Source organism: Sabethes cyaneus, chromosome 3 (genome assembly GCF_943734655.1).
Source record: "Sabethes cyaneus chromosome 3, idSabCyanKW18_F2, whole genome shotgun sequence".
Taxonomy (NCBI): Eukaryota; Metazoa; Arthropoda; class Insecta; order Diptera; family Culicidae; genus Sabethes; species Sabethes cyaneus.
In genome coordinates this window covers 5,757,372-5,779,434 of record NC_071355.1, presented here as the reverse complement: position 1 = coordinate 5,779,434, position 22,063 = coordinate 5,757,372, and the positions used below count along the sequence as shown (strand labels likewise).

The window sequence follows — 22,063 nt, the reverse complement described above, 5'->3', positions numbered from 1 at the left end:
CAAAAATTATCTTTTGTGTTTACATTATGTTTCTATAAATCGCGTAAATATTATAAAACTAAATAAGGTGTTCATCAAGTAACATAAGTGACGCTTACAAGTATTTCTGCACCCAAGGAAAGAAAATATAATTATTGTACGCAATAGGTTGTGAATTTTAATGGCAAATAAAATTTTTGAGGAATACGGAACGGATATTTAAAAATATAGTTAAGTTAATTATAGATGTTCCTGAGAAATTAAATAATGATTATTGTGGCAGTAGAAAGGCTATATCACACCGCTAGGTGGATTAATTCGGGTTTTTTTTTATCGTCGCTTGCTCGCTTTTTCTACACCGTTAGGTTTATATATTTTTCGTCGTTTTTGGTGTGTTTGTGTTTGAAGCCTTTTTTGGCATTTTTCCAGCGTGTCTTCGTCGTATCTTTGAGGTTTTTTGTCTTTTTGCGCTGACTTTTCGTTACCTCTTTATTTTCTTTTTGTCGTCTGTTTGTTATCTTTTCGTCATCTTATTTTTGCCGTCTTTTTTCCATTTCTATGTAATTATTTCATGATCGTTTTGCCACCTTTCCGTCGTTTTCCGGCGTCTGCATTTGGCATTTTCGCCCCTTTTTTCTGCGTCTTTTTGTGACTTTTGTTATTTTTTTCGTGTTTTGCAAGTTTTGTCGCTTTTTCGCCGTTTTCATAATGTCTTTTTGTCGGTTTGTGTCGTTCTTTTTGTTTTTTGTTTCTATTTTGGCGCCTTTTTGTCCGCTTGTCGTCATTATTTCATCGTATATTCACCATTGTTCCATTACTTTTCTATCATCATTGCATCACTCATCGCTATCACTTATGCTTTTCGAGTCATTAAGATTTTAGAGGATTTGAAACTGAAAGAAATGTTCAACATTCTCCTCATGTTTCGACACTGTATTGGTTGTCTTTTTAAAGGCCTAATATCGGAAATCGTCTCGTATTACTTCTTGAACCAGTTTCGATGACTTGTCAGGAGAACATCAAATTTTTTTCTTGATATTTTTCCGCAGACTGTCCTGCTAAGTATTACCAACTTTTATGACGAATTTGTTTCATATTTTTGTCAGTTCAATTTCAGTTTTATACTTGATATTATTTTATAAACATGTTCATAATTTTGTTCCAATTAATTTTGTGTTTTATCAGCTTGGTGCTTTTTTCATTTTCTGATTTTGTTTTGCCTATGACTGAACTGATTTGTTCAGTAAATTAAACATTACAAATTACTTGTAGGTAATTTTCACGCTGGGCAGTTTCACGCTGAAGAGGTTTATAAGTTGTAATCGAAATATGTACGTGCAGTGCAGTTGTGAAGATCGTTTTAGTGTTGACGCTGGGAAATACCTTGTGTCCTCTGGATGTTATTTTGTGGGAGGTCTACTCAAATGTAAAACTGATTATTGCCCTACATCATGAACTATTCAGTAGTTTAAAATTATTCATGCTTCAGTGGACTGATATTTGCAAACCAAATAAATCCAATTTGAATGGAAGCTCCCTTAATCAAATATATTCAAACGCACAGCTCACCACTCTATATGACAGCCAATTATTTTCTCTCTAAGCTCGTTCAAAGTTTGCCCATAAACCAGCGGCAAAGAAGGCAAATAACCCATATTGAAATTCCATTCTTCCCTGCATGATAACTGTACACCAATAACTCCTCGTCACAAGCATCTCCTCCCGGGAATAGCTTTCTCCGTCTGCAGAACTTTACAATTCCAATTTCGTAAGTAATGCATGCTGCTTCCTTATCGATGCTGCTTTTCACTGCACTCACTGGGTGGCATGCAAAAAGAAAGCCAGAAAGAAAGAAAAACACACAGAATAACAATTCCACGCTCGATGGCCAAGCAGCAGACCCGTCTCGACCGGGGGTTCCAATTTCGATTCAATTTTATGATTTTTTCCGGCTTCGACGGCAGAAAGCAGCACTGTGCTTCCCCATCCTGGGAACGAACGGCGCATCGTGACGACTGGCCGGATGCAGGTCTGTGTGCATGCATGCACCCCGCTGACAAATCGAAAGAAAGCAGCAACCCTGGCATGTACCGTACCTACTACCGACCGGTGCGGTGGTCTGGTCCGGTCCGGTGGCCGTCCGGTGAGGCACAGCATGAATAAAGCATCGAATAAATTGTGCACATAAATCTGCACAATCGATTTTTATTTTCCCCCTCCGGAAGCGGACAATCGCACACAATGACCCGGCTCTGGACGTCCTTAGTTAGTGCAGTCGTGTGCATGGAACAAACGGAAAACAGGCTTCTCCGTTTGTGGTTTCTAAGAGTTGTAAATAAAGAACAAGAAATTGTGGAAAACTTCTACTGTTAAATCTATAGAATTTCACCCTAATTTCAGTTCCGTTCCATTTAGCATTTGCTGCTGCGCAGCAAATATAAAATTTTATGCCAAAAAATTCTCCGGGAAAACTTTCCCGAAAACTAACGCTTCCGTTTCCGCAATAAAGCGAAAGAAACCTTCAATTATTCAATCCCGAAGACCGGTTTGCTCAATGCAAAGCTAACCCTCTAATTAATCATCCGTCTGAGCAGGACGCACCTTGCCAGCCAGTGGCTGCAAAACTTGCCTTCAATCTTGATTTATTACCATACAAACTTAGCCAAAGCACTCGCACAGCACAGCACAAGAATGAGAGAAAAAAACTTCTTTCTCAACTGTGTATAATCAGCTGGCTCACTGTTGCTGGCCTCTACGGGCAAGCTCTTTGTGGGAACGATTCAATTTTCGCTTTCAGCATTTATGCAGGCTTATTATACAGTTGCATAAAAGTTCCCACGTTCTTGAATCGAGCACCGAGCAGAGCAGTGAAAGAAACGAAAGGAAACGTAAAAGACATCATGCATATTTCACTCAATCCATTCTGTTTGCCTTTTCCGTCCTACGGTAAAGTGGCTAGATTGGTGGTCACCCTCGGAATGCTGAAATGCAGCCGCTGCTGTGGGGCCGGCCGACGGCAAACCGGATTCAGTCTGTCTATAGGTGCTGCTGCTTCTTTTCACATTGAACAAATTGACTTTGCATCTGCCGGCCGGAGCAAAGAAAAAAAGACCGGTTGCCAACAGCTTTTCAAAAGGACACCTTTTGTGCTATCAAATAGTTTACTCTATCCAGGCTCTGACCGTTCCCCTGACGAAGTATGAAAGCTTAATCCTAGATGTGAGCTTCTCGGTCCTGAGATTTCTCTACACTCGATGTTGTGAAAAACCAACTTACCTCCAGTTTATCCTACTAACACACATTGAATGCGGTGTTCCATCGGTTGTCCAATTGTATCTTCTCTCGTTCTCGTTCTCGCTCTCGCTTCATTCACCGGGGTGGCGTCCACTGGTTGGTTACCCGGCTTAGGCACCCTGTAGGATGTTTTCCTTCTGCATCGAACCGGTCCCGTTGGTCTGCAGCAGGTCCAGCGGCGGTTGCAGAATCAGCGGTGACGTAATCACCTGAATCGGTCTGCCCAAAGACAAAACAGGTCTGAATATTTATCGCTAGCAGATAATTGCAGCGGCGAAGCAGGAAGTGGTAAATGGACTGAAAACGGAAAAGCAATCGACACTCACTCTCCGATGGGGGCCGCCGATCGGCTTCCTCCGTGCATCGCCTGGGCCGTCCGGGCGCGGGCAATCAGAGTCATCACGGTACGCTTGGTTGGGTTCATACTGGAGCGGGGACCGCCCAGCAGCGGTCGTTTCCTGGCTGTAAACATCAAAAGAGGGACCGTTTGAATAGAACATCCAGCGTCTCCTTCGGAGACGGCTCAATGGAGGGATTGGTTATTTGTAACAAAACTTACCTAAACTCACAGTTTTAACTCCTCGCAGCGCCGGGTGCAGAAAAGCGTTGGCAGATTCCACAAAAGCCAACGTCTGAGCTTCGATGTCTGTAGTTGGCAGGGCTGTAAAAAGAAAAAAACAACAACGAACATCTGCTGTAGACAATTCCGTGAATTGAAATTAGAGCAACTACTGCCGGTTGAACCACCCGCCACAAAGATGAACAACTTTCTCGAATAGTAATAAGCTACTAGCGTAGAAGGATGGTATTAAATATTGAACAAATTTTTCCTGTCCTACAATGAACCGCCATCGGTGCAACCGGGAAGTAGAACCAAAAATGTCCGCACTCCTTAGTTAATGTTAGTTTAGAACCTTCCGTCCGCCTTGCCGCACTCATTCGGTCGAAAGGGTCAAACTTTACGGGCGGATTATAAAATCAGCATCTTGTCACCACCGTAGTGGTGTCCACCGTTTGAGAGTGGTTCCACCGACCGGTCACCCCTGGCACTACACGAATGGCGCGAGCAGTTGGGCAACATCCATTATGTCGTAAAACTTACACACGTTGTAATGTCAGTCGACGTCGTTTTCTTCCTGGTCTGTCCTGCGGTATGTACTGCATAAGCTCAATGGCTGACAACCCTATCGAAGAGTTTTTTTCCCCGCAGAGGGTGTAAAATATAAAGCGATAAAATGTGCTAAACTTTCTTCCTTATTACTGAGCATGCACAGCTAGATCGTGGCACGGGACGTGCTAAAATGAGGGGAGTAAAATTGGCATTTTAACGGGAAACTAGCAGTCATTAACTTTTCGTCGGAAAGTCCAATTTCGGAAGCAGTTTTTGGGCGCAAAACAGGGGTTCTGTATTTAAAAATGTATTCACTGCATTCTTCTTGCCAATCTGAATACAGCGAATATATTTTCATGAACAGAATTTTTGTTTCAAACAAAAAAACAGCTTTTGAAATGTACAATATCAATGACGACTCATTTCACCTGAGCAAGAAAAAAAACCAAGTAAAATAAACTCAACATTAAGCCGACCGATTAAAAATTAGAAGACAGAAACTTGTGTTCCGTACTTTGTTCACAATCGAAATGACAGAAGCTTCGTCTTTGTTAAATTAAACATTTGTCAGCAACAAAACTTGCGAACAATTTTAAACATTTTTGCTCTTCTTCAATCGATTTCGTACTGCTGATTAAGATCGTTGTTTCTGTGTCTGTGTTTATTCAAACAGACATTTAATTTGAAATAGGTTCATCCTATGTAAACGTTAGTGCAGCTGTTTATTTGAGAACACTTTGTTTACAAACAAAACATTCCGTTCAAAGTATTTTTCCTTTCGTGGTTCGTAGATGACTGCCAAAGTGCCACTCCGTATTTTAGTAGAATTGCATTTGTGACTGTTGGTTGTAACGGATACGGTTGTTGACGTTGTTTTTTGTTAACGAAGGATTTTGTATTTTTGGTTTTATTTTATTTCAGCTCACCATTGGCCAAGCTGAGAGGAATGCTAAAAGAAACCTTCATCGATTTCTATATGCAGTTGAATTTACCCGATTAAACAATTAAATTTCTGCAGAAAAATATATACGAAAATTACAAAACTTGCTACAGAAAATTGGTTGTATCAATTAATGGATGCCAACGTACGCACAAATTGATAAATTTTTGACGTAGGACTGCGTCTTTCAGGAAAATGAAAGATTTTGGGCGCTAACAGCTTAGCGATTTCCCGATCGATTTAAAATATGTTTGCACCAATCGATCGGAAAATCTTCTACGCATCTACACGAATAAAGAAAGCTATTGATTTTTAAGTGCGCACTATTAAAAAATTGGAAATAATGAAACCTTGTCCATCTAGAAATCCAACGGCAACACGAGCGGTGCCGCAGTCGTGCACGTCGGCAGTTCTCGGTCGGTCGTATCCATCGGCTGCTGAGGAAAGAAAAATATGCTGAGCGTGTGTTGGAGCTGAAGCACTCGTTGCGCTGTCGTGATGGAATATCTGGCTGCTGAAGTTCTGGAATTGGCAGGAAATATGCTGCTCGCAACAACAAAATGACCAGAGTTATCGTCACTTGGAGCTGAAGATGAAATGTCTTTCATTTCAGAGAAATGTCTTTACGAACATCCAAACTGTTTTGTTGCTGCCCAAGAAAACGGGAAATAAGGCTTGAATTTCCAACATATCACGTCGACAAAATGTTCTTTTAAGGACGAAACATGTTTGAGGAATTTTCGTTCACTAATTTGAATTCTATTTAAATCGATTGATTCTAATTGTTCGCTTCTTATCAAATAATTCTAACCGATCACCTCTCGCGCTTCTGTTCGCTTGTTGCTGCTGGTTGAGTTGGCCGTCTCGGAAGGTAAGGAGCAGCCAACAAATATACCAAGTAAATGCGTTCGGTCAAGCGTCAAAATGAATTAAACCATGGGTTTAATAAAATGAAATAGTATTAGTAACATCTTTTGCATCTTCATTTGAGAATTTGTTCATTCTTCAAAGAACGGTTTTCGGTAATTGATGAAACCTAGGAAACTTGGAACTTAGGGCTTTTCACTCAGTTTTCTTTAGCAACACAAATTTATCCATCACCAATGCTACAGTAATAATACGTAGCGTAATTTTTCTTTGGCAGCAAAAAGCGAACGGCTCACTTGCAACTTTGCTCTTTTGTTCAGACTGAAATTGAAATGCTCTATTTTATTTAACGTAGATGATAGAATGAAGGACCACGAAAAATAGGTGTGGCCGATTCTTGTCGCTTGCTCTGGTATATAACACGTGGTAAGCCGGCAAACAGCATTATTCAAACGCTAGCTGAGCTACTGCCAACATCGTTTGCCAGGACAAACGAAAGTTACGCTCGACTCGTGCACGTTTGCAGTTCCCGGTCGGTCGTGTTCATCGGCTGCTGAGCGTGTGTTGGAGCTGGAGCACTCATTTCGTTGCCGTGATGGAATATCTGACTGCTGAAGTTCTGGAATTAGCAGGAAATATGCTGCTCGCGAAAACAAAACGACCAGAAGCATCCCACGTCACTTGCAGCTGGCCACTTGGAGTGGTATTTCATCGTGACTCAGGACCATACACGAACGGCTTCGTCGATCGCATAGCTGCTGAGGCTTTCCGGTTGGTCCGTTGCAACAAGCCGTGCCTGGTTAGCGGTTATCGGTACTTCAATTTACCGAAAAGAGAATTACGTTATGTGCATGAGTGCAAGTTTATTTGCAAGCTAGAATTATCATAATAATCAAATAATCGGCCCTTTTAAGGGCCACACAACGATTGAAGAGTTTATTATATTTTTTTGCCCAGTTAATACCATAATAACACAAGCAACGAGGGAAAAGTTGAAGTTTTCGCCATTGCGGACGACCAACAAATGACGGAAATAAGTTTTCTGGTCACGAGCAACATTTTCTGCGACTTACAAAACGTCTGCAGGTTGTAAATGCTTTATTATCAGTATTTTTTTTGAAACGATGATTCTACAATTGATGCAGGGACGGTAAGGGAAAGTAATGAAGAAGGATTTTTTGGGAATGGAGGAGAAAGAGAGGTAAGGAAGGGAAGGGGGGGGGGGTAATAGATAGCTACGCTTAACAAGTTGTCGTTGTGACTCCTATCTTTTGTCCAATGCTGGAAGGTGCATGGGTCGAACCAAGCTATAATCAGAGATTATAACCGGATTTTAATCCACAACAATCTGTGTATCTTTGAACCATAGAGGCGCTGGACAAAAGAAGTCTGCACAACCCCCCTTATTAACCGTAGCGACATGGGTTGGGCTATTTTTAGACACAAATTGTGCCTTGGTGCTTCGTTCGACCCATGCACCTTCCAGCATTGGACAAAAGATAGGAGTCACAACGACAACTTGTTAAGCGTAGCTACTTATTACCCCCCCCCCCCCTTCCTTACCACTCTTTCCCCTCCATTCCCAAAAAATCCTTCTTCATTACTGTTCCCTGTACAAATGAAGTACAAATTTCCTCAAAACTCGAGAACTAATTAAGCAAATGGAAGCAAATGTGGCATTTGGGGGTTTCAGAAGGCAAGAATTTTTTTTTGTGGTGAATTGAGACCCCTTCCCTCTTTAGAGAACTAATCAAGCAAAAGGAACCAAATTTGGCATGTGGAGTTTTTGGACGTAAGAATTTTTTCATGGTGTACTAATACTCCTTCCCCTTCTAAGAGGGAGGGGGGGGGTTCCTTACAATTGAAACACGAATTTTCTCATAACTCGAGGACTAATCAAGCAAATGGAACCAAATTTGGCACGTGGGGGCTTTTGGAGGCATGCATTTATTTTATGATGGTTTGAGACCCTGAGACCCTCACCCTTGTGGTAGGAAGATAAGGACTCTCAGACAAATAAAACAGAAATTTTTGCGTAAGTGCCATATTTTCTGCTATGTAACAAGCAGTAAGCTGTGAAAGTAAACTAGTAAAACCTTTTCGCAATAAAAGACAGTGAATCGACACCGTTAACTTACGTGCCTGTTGCCATTCATGTCAAAAGAGAGATTCATTACATTCGAATGTTATTTGTAACCAATGGCCCTTTTTATGGCCACAAGCGAGTTAAAGTAAGATTATTGAAACATGTCAAGCTACACATAATCATATTTAATGCAATAATCTGTGGGCTGGTCATTCATTACTATTTCAACCCTTATGATGCACACAAGTGATTTTTAAAAGAAATCTGTATGTCTCAATGGTTGCAGGCGTTGTACTTATGAACCCCCGTCCACATATTTTCAAAGCCGCCATTGCATTCAATGAAGAATTGAATCTGAATATTTTACTCTTCTCTTTTAAACATTCACTTAACCAATGGCACTCACAGATTCTTATAAACATACATGTGCCAGAAATGCAGTTTACATTAGTTTTTGATCTAATGATCTGATATAGTCCTCCGTCACCCTTTCGTACAACCCTTAGGGCTGTACACCTTGTAGTTATTTCTGTTTTACTTGTCTCAGACTCTGTCGCGGTCCAACGCAAACTATTTTTTTTAAGTGAAGGAGCGTTTGGTGAGAAGAATGGTAGACTGGATGAAACTGGGAAATTCCTATATGAGGCCAAAAATATATTGGGTAGTTTAATTGGCAAGTGGGACCCCAACCCACACTTTCTCGCTGGGCGCTCGAGTGCCTTGGCAATTGATCCCGTATTAAAATCCCGTATCCCGTCTCACGTCTAGTCATTGTATTACGGAGATAACTTTCAACCTATTACAATACCCGGTTTAGAGTAATTCCTAATGTTCAGTCGATCATCTTCAGTAGATCAGGCACAAATAAAAATTCAAAAGACAGAAACTTGTGCCCTCTACTGCGTTCAACGGAATCGAATCGAAATGGCAGAAGCTTCGACATTATCCGTTAAACATTTATCACCAGAAAAATTTGCAAACAATTTTAGTCAATTAATCTCTGCTTCAATTCATTGCTGCTGCGTAACGCTTGTTGTGGTCATTCGAACGCATATTTAATTTGAAGCAAGCTTATCCTATGTAAACATCAGCTGCAGCTATTTGTTTAGGAATACTTTGTTGTTGCAAAATATGTCTCCTTTTGTGGCTAACTGCCGACTCGTATTTCTGCAGAATTGCATATGTTTTTCTTGGTTCTTACGGATATTTTCATGATATGGTTGCATGGATTTTTATGCTGTTGTTTTGTGTGCAAAGGATCCTGTCAATATATGTACTCTCGTAGTTAATCATTGCATTCTGTGGCTTGATAAATTCGGTATCCTTCAGTGCCTAACTTATCTTTCTTCCTGGTAAATCGAAACAACCTCTAAATGAGCAAACGGTACCTCTGGGTACTAAAATGATCGAAATATATACCGCAATATAAGTATAAACAGAGTTTTATTCTTTATTTTTGGCTCTTGGAATCTTAGAGACGAAACTATTCAATCTATCATCAATGTTTTCCAATAGCACAGGTCGGATTCGATTTTCCGGGTGAATTCTTTTTAAAATGGGTTTTTTGAAATGTATCTACGTTCAAAACGTGTTAAACATTATAAAAAAAATTTTCACCCGGGCAATCGAGATTTATCGGTGCAGTGGTTCCGAGTAAATTGACCACATTGGCATGGATGGGTGACTAATTTGACAACTTGAATCTAACGTAAACTTTGGTTGCTTAAGAAGCATGGTTGCTGAGTTATGTGCAAATGTTATTTTAGGGCGGTTTTGATGTGATTTTTCTCGATACATCACTCACATATCTGTTTTGAAAATACGGTGAAAAGAATGAACAAAATATATTTCGCTTTTCCATAATTTAATCAAACCCCGTCAAGCGCCTAACGGGGTCAAAGTGCGATTCGCGGATGGGGCAAAATTGCGATTCATGGACGAGGCAAAAATGTATAGCTAATTATATACAACTTTAGGCACTATGTTACAGATACTAGAAATGGAAGATCTGCAGAAAACTGTGTACTCTACAGATGTTGGCTGAAGGAAAACAATGTTTTTTCGCTGATGAAACAAAAAACAAACGTTTGGAGAAGTTTCGATCTGACGGAAGCTGCAATACACCAGCGCAAAATAGAAAAGGTGCAAATTGATAATCTTTCTTACCGAAACATACCGCAGATTGAAGATAATATGGTTTTGTTAGCTACTGCTGTGCTAATTCCGTGGATTCGAGCTTCGCACTTTTGCCCCACAGTATTCACACTTTTACCCCGCTAGTGGGTAAAAGTGCGATTCGGCACAAAAATTTTATAAAAATGATTTGCTTGTTTCACAAAGTGCTTCACGTGGTTTTCATATGTCGTTGATTGGGAGATCGAATTACAAATCGCCGAAACACGAATGACCGAATATCACATTTGGACGAAAATATTCACGGACTTCAACCTGCACAAATGCTGGGTATATGTTGTCCTTACTCGCTACCGCTCCTTTGGCATCAACTAAGGGATAATCCCTACTAGTCAGTAGAAAAGCTTTCTGCGGGGTTGCGGTTTTTTTTGTTTTTTTTTTTTTTTGTAAATAGTTGTGTTGCCTATTTTGTTGTGAAAGTTATTTGTTAACTGCTATTTATTGGATAAGTCTTTTCATGCTGTGCCTTTCGAGACTCAGCCAAATAGGGCTTCGGCCTTTCGTGATTCGGTCAAATAAGGATTCGGACTTTCGTAATTGGGCCATACATAATTTTGGTCTTCTGCGACAATTTATTGTTTGGCCATTTACTACCAGCCCGAATGGAATGATGTTTCGTGTGGTGGTTGTCGTCCGTTGAATGATACCTATGATTATTTCTATTCCTATGATTATTTCAAAATTCTCTCAGCACAGAAACTCTTCAGTGGTATCACTTCGAAGGAATAATTACGAAAAAGGCCTATCAATTTACATGCAAGGAATCTGGAGGAGAATTTTCAAAATTATGGCGATGGGTCCCACTTGCCCCATTTACCGGGGCAAGTGGGACCAATATTCACCAACAATGTTTGAACGAAGGGTACATCAACAAAATCAGATCACAAGGGCGACTTTATAATTTATATAAAACGCAGATTGTGTGCAAAGCACTATTGTAATGACATGTAGTTGAATATGTCGTTGCATCCAATTCTTGTGAGACGTAATTTAGCATTAACCATTGTTTAATAGCTCGAAAATACGATTATGATCTGTTTGTTCTACCATGCCCAATTCGGTAGAGCTACTCATAAGAGATAGTTACGCTATAATAATCACAACACTTTATTGTTTCAATTCCAGTTGCAGATTTGTTTAATTATGTCAAATTTGCCTTTCCAAATATAATTAACATCGTTTAGGTGTAACCAAAATGTGACCAAACTGTTTGTTCCCTCACAAGCTGTGCATGTGGGCTTCTTTTTTGGGGCCACTTGGTTTAGTCCTTTTCGGTTTTATTTTAAAGCTTTACTGATATAAATATTATGTAATTGAACTGAAAATGTTTGGTAGTACATCTAAAAAATGTATTAAGACAGGAAGTTTTGTGCTGAAACACTTTATTTTTAATAGGTCCCACTTGCCCCGGGTGCTTCGAAGTGCCGACCTTATTTCGACCCATTTTTTTAATGCCATTTGTCAAATTAAACAACTAGTTTTCGGGTGAAATTTGTTAATACACTCGTTATGTTTATCTACTGCCAGAAAAACATGTACATGTACGTAAAACGTAAAGCTTGTGGCCAAAATATCATTTCTAGAAAGGTGCGTCAAACTTACAACGCAAATTGAAAATAACGCTCAAATTTAAAGTCCAATTTTGGTGTTTGAAATGCCTGTTATAAATAATCTATAATTTTAATACATGCGTTTCAGTTGTATCTCTCATTTCTAGAAAGGTTCAGTTGGAGAAAATGAAGTTGAAGAGAGTTATGAGCTCCGTTCCCACTAACCCTGTATTCCCACTTGCCCTTGGGGTACCTTATACGTTATTATTTTCCAATTTCCGAAAATCGGCAAAAAAGTTTTTTTGATTTTGACTCTATTTTGGAAGATTTTTGCATGGAAAATAATATCAAGTATTGGAAAAGCAAGAATAGATTCGGGTTTCACGATTAAACTTCAAGTAAAAATTCCTAAATATTTTAATTTTTTTTTGCGTAATTAAAAAAAATCTCTTTGTTTTTTTTTCGCCCGTCTCCCCTTTAAGTTGTCCTGCATCGGAAAGACAAAAACTTTAAAAAATATTTGTAATGGCCTTATTTGTACTTCCATTTTTGTATCGTGCTGTAAGCATTAACACTCCCTACATTCTTTTTTCGAGTTCTTTAGGCTGTAAAACCCACAGATAAGGCCATTGCAAACCATTTTAAAAGTTTTTGTAAAAGGATTGAAAAGAAAACCCGAAAGAAAAAACGTGACAGAATGGGAGAAAAAATGAGACATATAAAAAAATAAAGCTGGCAAAAGCAAACTGAGTAACGAGAAAATGGACAGAAAAAACCGGATGAAAAAGGAGGAAAAGAAAAAGAAAAAAATACGAGTGTAGGAGAATAAAGAACAGAAAAAGAAGAAAATTGGGAGAAAAACGGAAGACAAAAGGGAGCGGAAAAGAAAAATATAAGGAGCACATTATAGGTGGAATAATGGAACAAACGGATTCAAAAAAATAGAAAATACTTTAAAAAAGACGACACGTGACTGAAAATGACAAGAAAAAACTAAAATCGGGCAAAATCGGGAAAGAGAAAGGAATAAAAAGTGGACTGAAAAAGAAAAAAATTGATAGAAAAGGTGGTAAATCGTGAAATAAAAAGAGGGAAAACAAAACGGAAAACCAGTGAATTTAAAAGACAAAACAATTGTGAGAGAGAAAATCAAAACACGATGGAGGAAATTAGGAAAATAGGAGAAAATAGGTCAAATGTGACATGTGAAAGAGAAAGATGGGACAGAAAACGAAAAACTGAGGCAGAAAACGAAGAGAAAATAGTAGTTTGTCCAAGCGGGAGAGAAAAGGCGAAAAACCGACGATAAAAAAGGAAATTCGGTGAGCAAAGGAAAACAAGGGAGCCAAAAACAGAATAAACGGGACAAAAAAAGGAAAAACTGCGCGAAAAATGAATCGTAAAAACGAAAAATGAAAAGGGAACTGAAAAGACGCAAAAAGGGGAAGTAAATATCAAAAAAGGAGTGTAGAACAGGATTTAAAGTATGAAAAAATGCTGCAAAAACGAAAATAAACGGAGCAATAAACACTGAAATACGGGACAGCAAAAGAAAGAAAAAATGATAAAAAGAGGAAAAACTGAAAGAAAAGCAAGAATCAGCAAGATCAAAAACAAAAAAACTGTAAAAGAATAAAACTGGAACAAAATGTGAAAAAACGGGACTGGAAAAGAGAAAAAACGAAAAGAGGTAAATCATGTGAGAGAATAAGTCATATGCTAAATTTAATGCTCATTTTAAGTAAAACGTCGTTTTTAATTTCATGTCCGCATCCAGTTTCAAGTCTAATTCAATTCTAATTTAGCTTCGAGGTATGATGCTGGTCTAACGTGCCCGTAGTCATATGTTCTAGTCTCGGTTGTGCGATGTTGCTAGAGTCAGTAGGATCGTTGCGTTGGGCCCGTAATTATCCTATGAGCTTACAAATGGCTGCGAAATCTATTGATAAAATTCCATTTGAAAGTCTTCCACAAAATTTGTCACTTTGAGGGAAAACTATGTTCTACACATGGGAATTTTAAATGATCGATGACGTTTAGCCCGATACCGATTTACAAGCGGCGTTCGATTGGATAGACCAATGCTAAATTACTGAAGAAAATCTCACGGCTGGGTGGGTTCACAGAAATTTACTGTATGGCTGAGTTTGCATCGGGGCTATAGTAGGGTAAATGATTTTGAAATGGACCTAGTCGAATTCTGATCTTGAATGGACCTATTTTTAAATACGAATTTTAGGATATAATTATCAAGTCTTTGTACTGTATTTAGCTTTTATGTTTATCTTTAATCATTTCTGAACGTAAATATACTAAAATTAAATTAAAATTATAGCCAAAACCACTTTATTGCCGCTTATTTAAAAGTAGCTGTTTTTCAGCGTTTTGGCAGTCACCATAGAGTATTTTCAAACTGTTACTACCCGGAACCCTTCTGGTTTAAAATAAAACAATACTCTTAAAATGATGCTAAAATATGTGTAATTTCAATTTAGGTATTTAAAAGTTCAGTAAAACCAGTAAAATCTTCAAATTCCTTAAAAATGTTAACCCCCTTTTTTGATCTTGAATGGACCTAGTATTGATTTTAGAATGGACCTAGTTTTGCGCTCCGAGACATCACTGGCGGTAGCTATCATTGCCTACCACTAACGAACACGCCGTTGTATATTCCATAAAACTGCTTGTTGTCACTATGGTATCTCCGTTTATAATTAATCTATAAGCACGGGATATTGAAAGTAGGCTTGATTTATAGCCTAAATGAAAACTTAATTATATTGATAAAACTAACTATCACTCATCCTTTTTCGTAGTTGCTTCATAGTGTTTGTACATTGTAGCCTCTAGTTTTGAAACTAAAAAGTCTTCCTAATTAGCTAACATATGTCATTTTATGCTTAAAACAATATAAACTTAATTTATTCTCAGTATTGTACAAAAATTTTAACCATCATTGATTAAAAAATAAGATGGATCGAAAGATAAGAGGGATACTAACTGCCTTTTCTGTTAAGGGGGCATAGTACCTTTTTAATTTTTTAAAACCTAAATTTTTTTTATTGATTATTTCGAAAGATTAACATTTTGACCATATGTGTTTGAAGTCGTTTGCATGAATTCCAAATATTGACAAAGTTACAGCTATTTGTATCGCGCACGTCTGGAGCGATTAAACAACGAGTAAAAACTTCAACGTCGTTTTTCTCGAAACCAGGTTTTGAAAGTCGGTACCATAAATATCTCAAGAACGGCTCAAGCAATTCTTATGATTCTTTTTTTGTTTGAAAGCCAACAAAATTATCTAGTGTTTGACCCATCCTTTTCTTGATATTGTAATTTTTGAATTTTTTAGAAATGTTTAAAGTCAATTTTTGCGCTTAAAAACCATACTTTTATGTTTCAATGTCCGCCATTTTGTTATGTGTTCGAATTCTAAAAAAGGATGGATCAAACACGAGATAATTTAATGTTCTTTCATGTCGTTTAGGAAACTGTAATATTGGAACTTCGAATTGAGTTACGAAGCTAATATTCCAAACTCTATTTAAAGTGGTTATCCCTGCTTAACTATCTACAGGCAACATCGTAAAAATGGTTGGAATCAAAATTTTTTTCATGGACAAATAACGTCCTGTATTTTTCATATAAATACAGCAAAAAGTTTTGCTGTAAGTTTAAGTTTTGACAAAACTCAGATGAGAAATAGTTTAAACACGTTAATCAAGCATATACCAAAGCTTCAAAACACCTTTAGCGCGCTGGCCAATAAAATTCAACCGGATCCTGTAGTCACAAAATCAGACTCGTCTGAGTAAAAAGAAGCAGCCACTTCTGATGGTTAAGAACGCCAACTTCCTCACCCTCGTGAAACTTTGTGATGCCCAACCGCCCTACAAAATTACCCGGTTTTGCAATAAAATCATCTGTGCGTCAATGGAGGATTTAGAAATTAGGTAAAGGCCTGGATAATGATATGGTGCAAAAAATATAAAATTTGGATCAATATCTGGACCATTTTCGAACTGGATATGCCTACAAAAAATAATATTGTATTTGATAATTTTCTAGTTTAGTTAAAATAATTATGAGGCTCAGAATAAAGTAAAATTAGGCCATTACAAATATTTTATAAAGTTTTTGTCCTTCCTGTATTGGGCCTCTAAAGGGGGGGGGGGGACAAAGTGAATTTTTTAATCGAGCAAAAAACATGGGTTTATTTAAAGTTTAAGCGTGAAAACCAAATCTGTTCTTGCTTCTAATATATACGTTATTATTTTCCATGCAAAAATGTACGAAAAGAAGACAAAAACGAGAGAATTTTTTTGGACGATTTTCGGAAACTCCGAATTCGAATTTCCATTTCTGTTTCGTGCTAGAAGTGTTAAGTACACTCATTTTTCGAGTTTTTCAGGCTGTAGAGCCCACGGACAATTGATTTTATACTCATATCCTCCAAATTTTTTTAGCCCCCCGATTTTTCAAGCCAATTTTCAAAGGGGGGGGTGACAAAAACTTAAAAAATATTTTGTAAAGGCCTTATATTCCGCCGATAAGCAAGCAGGTTGACTTCACATCACCTTTTGGTCGATTGACAGATAGATTAAAAATCAGTTTAGTAAAATATTCAAAATCATGCAACCCGACTAACGTTGTACTACGTCATCCGTGGTCGTATCTTATACACAACCCCTCTGATTTTTTTCTTGGGGGATGTAAAGTTTTCTTTAAGCACCTCTCCCCTCTGACTTGTGACAAAATTAATACCTCCTTGTCCACCGAAATTTAGTGACCCTGAGATCTAAAATATTCATTTTTGAAACTTCCTATTTTCTATCTGGTACAGTTCTTCATCGACTATCATTTAAAATTAAAACCTAGTATACCTTTAAACCTAGTAGAATTACCAAGTCTGATTTTTTCAAGCACCATTTACAGTTTGATTTCGAATTTGACAACAAATGCGTGTCGCCTATGTTGCCAACATTGAAACCGTGGCAAAATCTAGACCATTTTTTAACTGAAAAATTGCATATAAATGTGTCAAAAATTGAATAATTACCACTAATTAACTAATTTTTCACGATTGCAACGATTTTATATTCAAAATGTTCGACAGGGGCTGTCGCAAACCTTTGGATGCTTTGCAGTAAGACGTAGTCCTACGTCAGTAAAAGTCTGACCTTTCGAAATATGTAGTCACTAAATAAAAACTCGAACCCCACTGTACTTGATAAACTACGTTTAATACAAGTTATATTACATATTTTTAGTGAATGGTTTAAATTTTTGAAACTAATAGGCGACATAATTTTTTTATGACGTGGAAATCGTTTCAACCATATCTGAACAACAGGTAATAATAAATTCCCAATATGCAAATGTCACACACAGATACATACACAACGCATATCAAGTCTCTGAAACATTGTTCAATTGTTGGGCTGACATAAAAACAAGACCCTCGGTGACTGTGACTGATTTCAAATTTTTCAACCGACTTTCATACCTTTCTAACAGAGTATAAGAAAGGTAAAAGCTGTTCAATCTTGTGTCCTATTAATAAATAACAATAGTATAGTTGTACTATTAAAACAAAATTCTTTGTTATTATTTTGTTCATTTACATGGAAGAAACTATGACAATCCTAATTTAGGTCCATTTCAAAATCAAAAATAGGTCCAATTCAAGATCATGTTGGGTCCATTCAAGATCAAAAAAAGGCTTTGGCAAAAAACGATATATTTAATAAAAATTTCATCAATTATACATTTTTAAAGTACTGATAATGTAGAAAAAAGGTGGCACTTTCCAACAAATAGTAACATCACCACATATTATTTATAAATGACGAGTAAATTGAGCAGAAGTGCGAGTGGTGGTGTTAAAAAGCGCTAAATAGGTCCATTCAAGATCAATTACCCTATTCTACGTGCAAAACAAACTTGCAAAAACCTGCCGTTCTATCGAATTTACAAATAGTTCTGGTGTTCTACAAGGCAGTAACATGGAGCCTTTGTTATTAACACTATTTTTCAACAACATTATAATATTGTTGCGGGTTGGTAATAAAACTAGTACAGTTGGATTTCGAATTTGGCATGGTTCGATTTTGGCATGGTTCGATTTTGGCATGCCTCGATTTTGGCAACAAAAGTATCCGTTTTTGGCAACACAAGATATTTCTCTTCGAAAAATATGCTTAAATATCAATCAGTTTCCGCATACATGCTTTAAATGACGAAAAAATGATGCCCTGAGTATGTGCATGAAAAAAAGTTATGTAGTTTCGAACAATAATATTTTTATTGCCGTAGGACTACGTCTTACCGCAGGGTGTCAATAACTTATTTGCACCGGACAGATAGCTGTTGTCGGACTTTTTAAACATAAAATGGTTGCAATCGGTGATTAATGATTTTTAGTCAACTTCTAAAGCATTTACATTAAATTTTTTCACATCGAAAAAGGGTCTCGATTTTGGCACGGTTTCGATTTTGGCAACATAGGCGACACGCATTTGTTGCCAAAATCGAAATCCAACTGTATAGCCGATGATCTGAAATTGTATCCGACTGTACCATCTATTGAGGACTGTCGCCGATTATCAGAGCTCTTGGATGAATTCGTCATGCTGGTGCCGTAGTAATGGGTTACTTGGTAGTACGGCTAAGTGTCAATTTTTGGAATGTAGCAGAACACGTCTACATTTCAAAAATTACTCGAGATCTGGACGATCCTCACTGCTTGAAGGTGTTGCACCGTTCAGCTGGAATTTGTAAAATATTGTTAAAGTTCATAAGTCCATGTACCGTGCCCGTGTCAAACTATCACCAAATTTTGCTTACGTTATCTCTCTCCAGTAAGAATTACCACCATTGATCACGTCGATTCCAGCAATATCTAGCATTCTCTGCCGTAGCTCATTTCGTTTGACTGAATCGTACGCCGCCTTAAAATTCACAAACAGATGATGAGTCTGGCAGTTGTACTTCCGGAACTTGTCTAGTAACTGACGCAAGACAAACATTTCCATCATATAGTTCGAATTGAGAAGCGTAATGTCTCGATAATTTTTACACTCGAGTCGATGTCTGTTTTTTAAAAGAATAGTGCAAATAAGGCCAACCAACTATTCTTTCGGTATTCGTTAGCCTCCTATAGGTTTTGGTTTAGCTTTAATGTAGCATCTATTACACTCGACTTCTATAATGTGTCCGTAGTAAGAAAATATCTTTTCAACGAATATTTTTCCTGCAAATACTGAAAATGTAAAACATAATTTTCTTTTCAAGAAAACATGAAGATAAAAATTCACACATCATCTGACGAAATCAACTGCAGTTTCACCGCAGAAGTTGTTAATTGGCCATTAGCATGCGCATTTATTTTTGCACTTCTTTGCAGCTTCCTCGCAAGCTCACCGTACCGCTACGCCACCGCTTCGCCGCTACACTTTAGCAAGCAAACCGTCCGCAGCCCCTAACGAAGTCATTTGATATGCAAACTGTGTCACCTACTACGGAGTCCCGTCCTAAGGGCCGTAAAACATGTCCAGTAAGTTGGAAAGCATTCCCGCTCGAGCATACGCAGCATACCGTAGAAGCGGCGATGCTACCGGCGAAGGCGAAAAGTTCACATCACATCTTTATTACCTCCACTCTTGCTATTCTATCATTTCCGACCATCCAGACTACAGCCAGCCAGTGGACTGGGCGGCGTTCGTCCAGCAGCTCGGACGGTAGTAAATGTAATCGCGGTTACATTATTCAAACTTCAGCACCGCACTACGTGCCAATGGTTAGCGCTGGCAGGCTGGCTGGCTGGCTTGCTGGATAGTTGATGGCTGATTGAATCACTAGGGATGGTACATTCTGAGCGGATTAAAGCAAACTTTGAACAAGCTCATGTGGGATTCAAAGTTTCTATCCATTTTCATTCAATTCCAGCCAACCATCAGTCCGAATTTACGGAAAATTTAATCCCTCCGTTCAATGTTTCAACTTTCCTAGCGGTGGTGTGGAACTGAGCGGGAATATATAAGTTGAAAAAAAAAACTCACTCACTGGCTTCTGGCTTGCGAGTAAACAGAGATAAATTTTCATAAAACGATGGCTATCCAACAAAATTTTGCCTGCCGCTTCCGGCCGGTCCCTGATGGCAATTAGCAATTTCAATTATCTCCTCGTAGTACGGCTTCCCGGTTTTTCGTCTACCATCGTCATTGTTTGGATGGGAGCGTTTTTTTGCGGATGCAAATGAGTACATCGTCTGTGATGTGGTTTGTACAACAGTTTGCATTCTCCGTTGGAGCAAAAGTCCGATCAGAAATAAATTGTCACAACAATGAAATGGGTACAAAAAAAAAACGAAGCAAAGCGCTGCTCTGTTAAACGATATTCTCAACGGGGCGTCCAGCGGTGAGTACAGACAGACACTCGACGCCATCGCGATGCAGGCGGGGAAAAAATATTAAAGTTTCTCCACTACGTTTTGGGTTGTTAGCTGTTAGTAACTGGCTGGAAGCTGATCTTTACGTTCGTTCTAATGCGAGACCCCGCGCCACACCAGTGCAGTGCCGTTGTGCAGGTTGTGCGGATGATTGCGCTTACCATGCGCATACTAATGAGAACACACGAACACGAGCGAAGGGACTGCCGTGGATGGCACTGTCATCAGCAACCGGTGCGCGTCCTTCCGCGTGCATGATCTGCCCCACCCGGAGGCCGCGGCGGGTGGGCGGACAGGCGTGAGTTTGCGGTTGCTTTCGCAGCAGGCGGACTCAATTATCTCGCTAGTAGGTAGGTAGGTAGTAGTTAGTATGCGGTAAACAATCGCCGGGAAACGTTGTTTACGGTTCCGGTGATTGGAAGTTTTTGACAAATTATTTATTAGAGAAAGGGAGAGAGAGAGAGTCTGGTCGGGAAACATGTTAATGATGGCTCGTTAGGTGGGTCTTCTTGGCGTGGAATTGTATAAACAATCCGTGTTTTGTTGGCTTTCTCAAAAAGCTTCTTATCCTTCACTTTTCAACAGTCCATCCTAAATCATCAGGATCGAATTAAAAATTTGCCAAACTATTTTGTTGGCGGCTACTTTTATATAGTAAATAATAGATAGTAAATTCGAAAATTGATTGTCGAAAATTGAAAGTTTAAAATCAGGAGTCCTAAATGGAAATTAGAAGTTCATGAATGAAAACCAAACATCCAAAAACAAGGTCAACGGTAAAAAGTTGTATGGAGAAGTTAAAAACCGAAAAGAGAAAATTGAATGTTGAAGACCGCATATCTCAAGTCAAGGTTTCAGAAATGAAAAACTTAATTCTATAACTTGAAGAACTGAAGACTGAAACTCAAAATTCTAAAACCAATGGAGCCAAAACTGGAGTTGAGGAATGAAAGTCGAAAGTTTAAAAACGAAATTAAAAAGTAAAAAGTAAAAAGTAAAAAGTAAAAAGTAAAAAGTAAAAAGTAAAAAGTAAAAAGTAAAAAGTAAAAAGTAAAAAGTAAAAAGTAAAAAGTAAAAAGTAAAAAGTAAAAAGTAAAAAGTAAAAAGTAAAAAGTAAAAAGTAAAAAGTAAAAAGTAAAAAGTAAAAAGTAAAAAGTAAAAAGTAAAAAGTAAAAAGTAAAAAGTAAAAAGTAAAAAGTAAAAAGTAAAAAGTAAAAAGTAAAAAGTAAAAAGTAAAAAGTAAAAAGTAAAAAGTAAAAAGTAAAAAGTAAAAAGTAAAAAGTAAAAAGTAAAAAGTAAAAAGTAAAAAGTAAAAAGTAAAAAGTAAAAAGTAAAAAGTAAAAAGTAAAAAGTAAAAAGTCAAAAGTCAAAAGTCAGAAATCAAAAGTAAAACAGAAAAAGGAAAAAGTAGACTCCGAGATTCGTTCGAAAATCAAGGTCAACAGTGGAAATTTAAAAATCGGAAGTTGCCAGTCGAAGGTCGAGAATCGAAAGCCAGAAGTTTGTAGTTCTGAGGTGAAAGACTTAAATTATGAATTGAAATTCGAAAATCGCTGCTTAGCCCTCGAAAGTTGAAACTCGAAGACTGAAA

General features: G+C 38.0%; 1 protein-coding gene across 1 annotated transcript in view; it reads right to left on the bottom strand.

The window, feature by feature from the left end:
* Positions 1–3,383: 3,383 nt before the first annotated feature.
* The window catches only part of LOC128744298 (RNA-binding protein asd-2-like), a 162,346-nt gene continuing 143,666 nt past the window's right edge, over positions 3,384–22,063 (bottom strand). Inside the window, exons 7-9 of the mRNA XM_053841170.1 lie at positions 3,833–3,934; positions 3,600–3,735; positions 3,384–3,492 (exon numbers count right to left, since the gene is read on the bottom strand). Of these exons, the coding sequence (XP_053697145.1) occupies positions 3,384–3,492; positions 3,600–3,735; positions 3,833–3,934 (347 nt within the window). The remainder of the gene's footprint in view (positions 3,493–3,599; positions 3,736–3,832; positions 3,935–22,063) is intronic.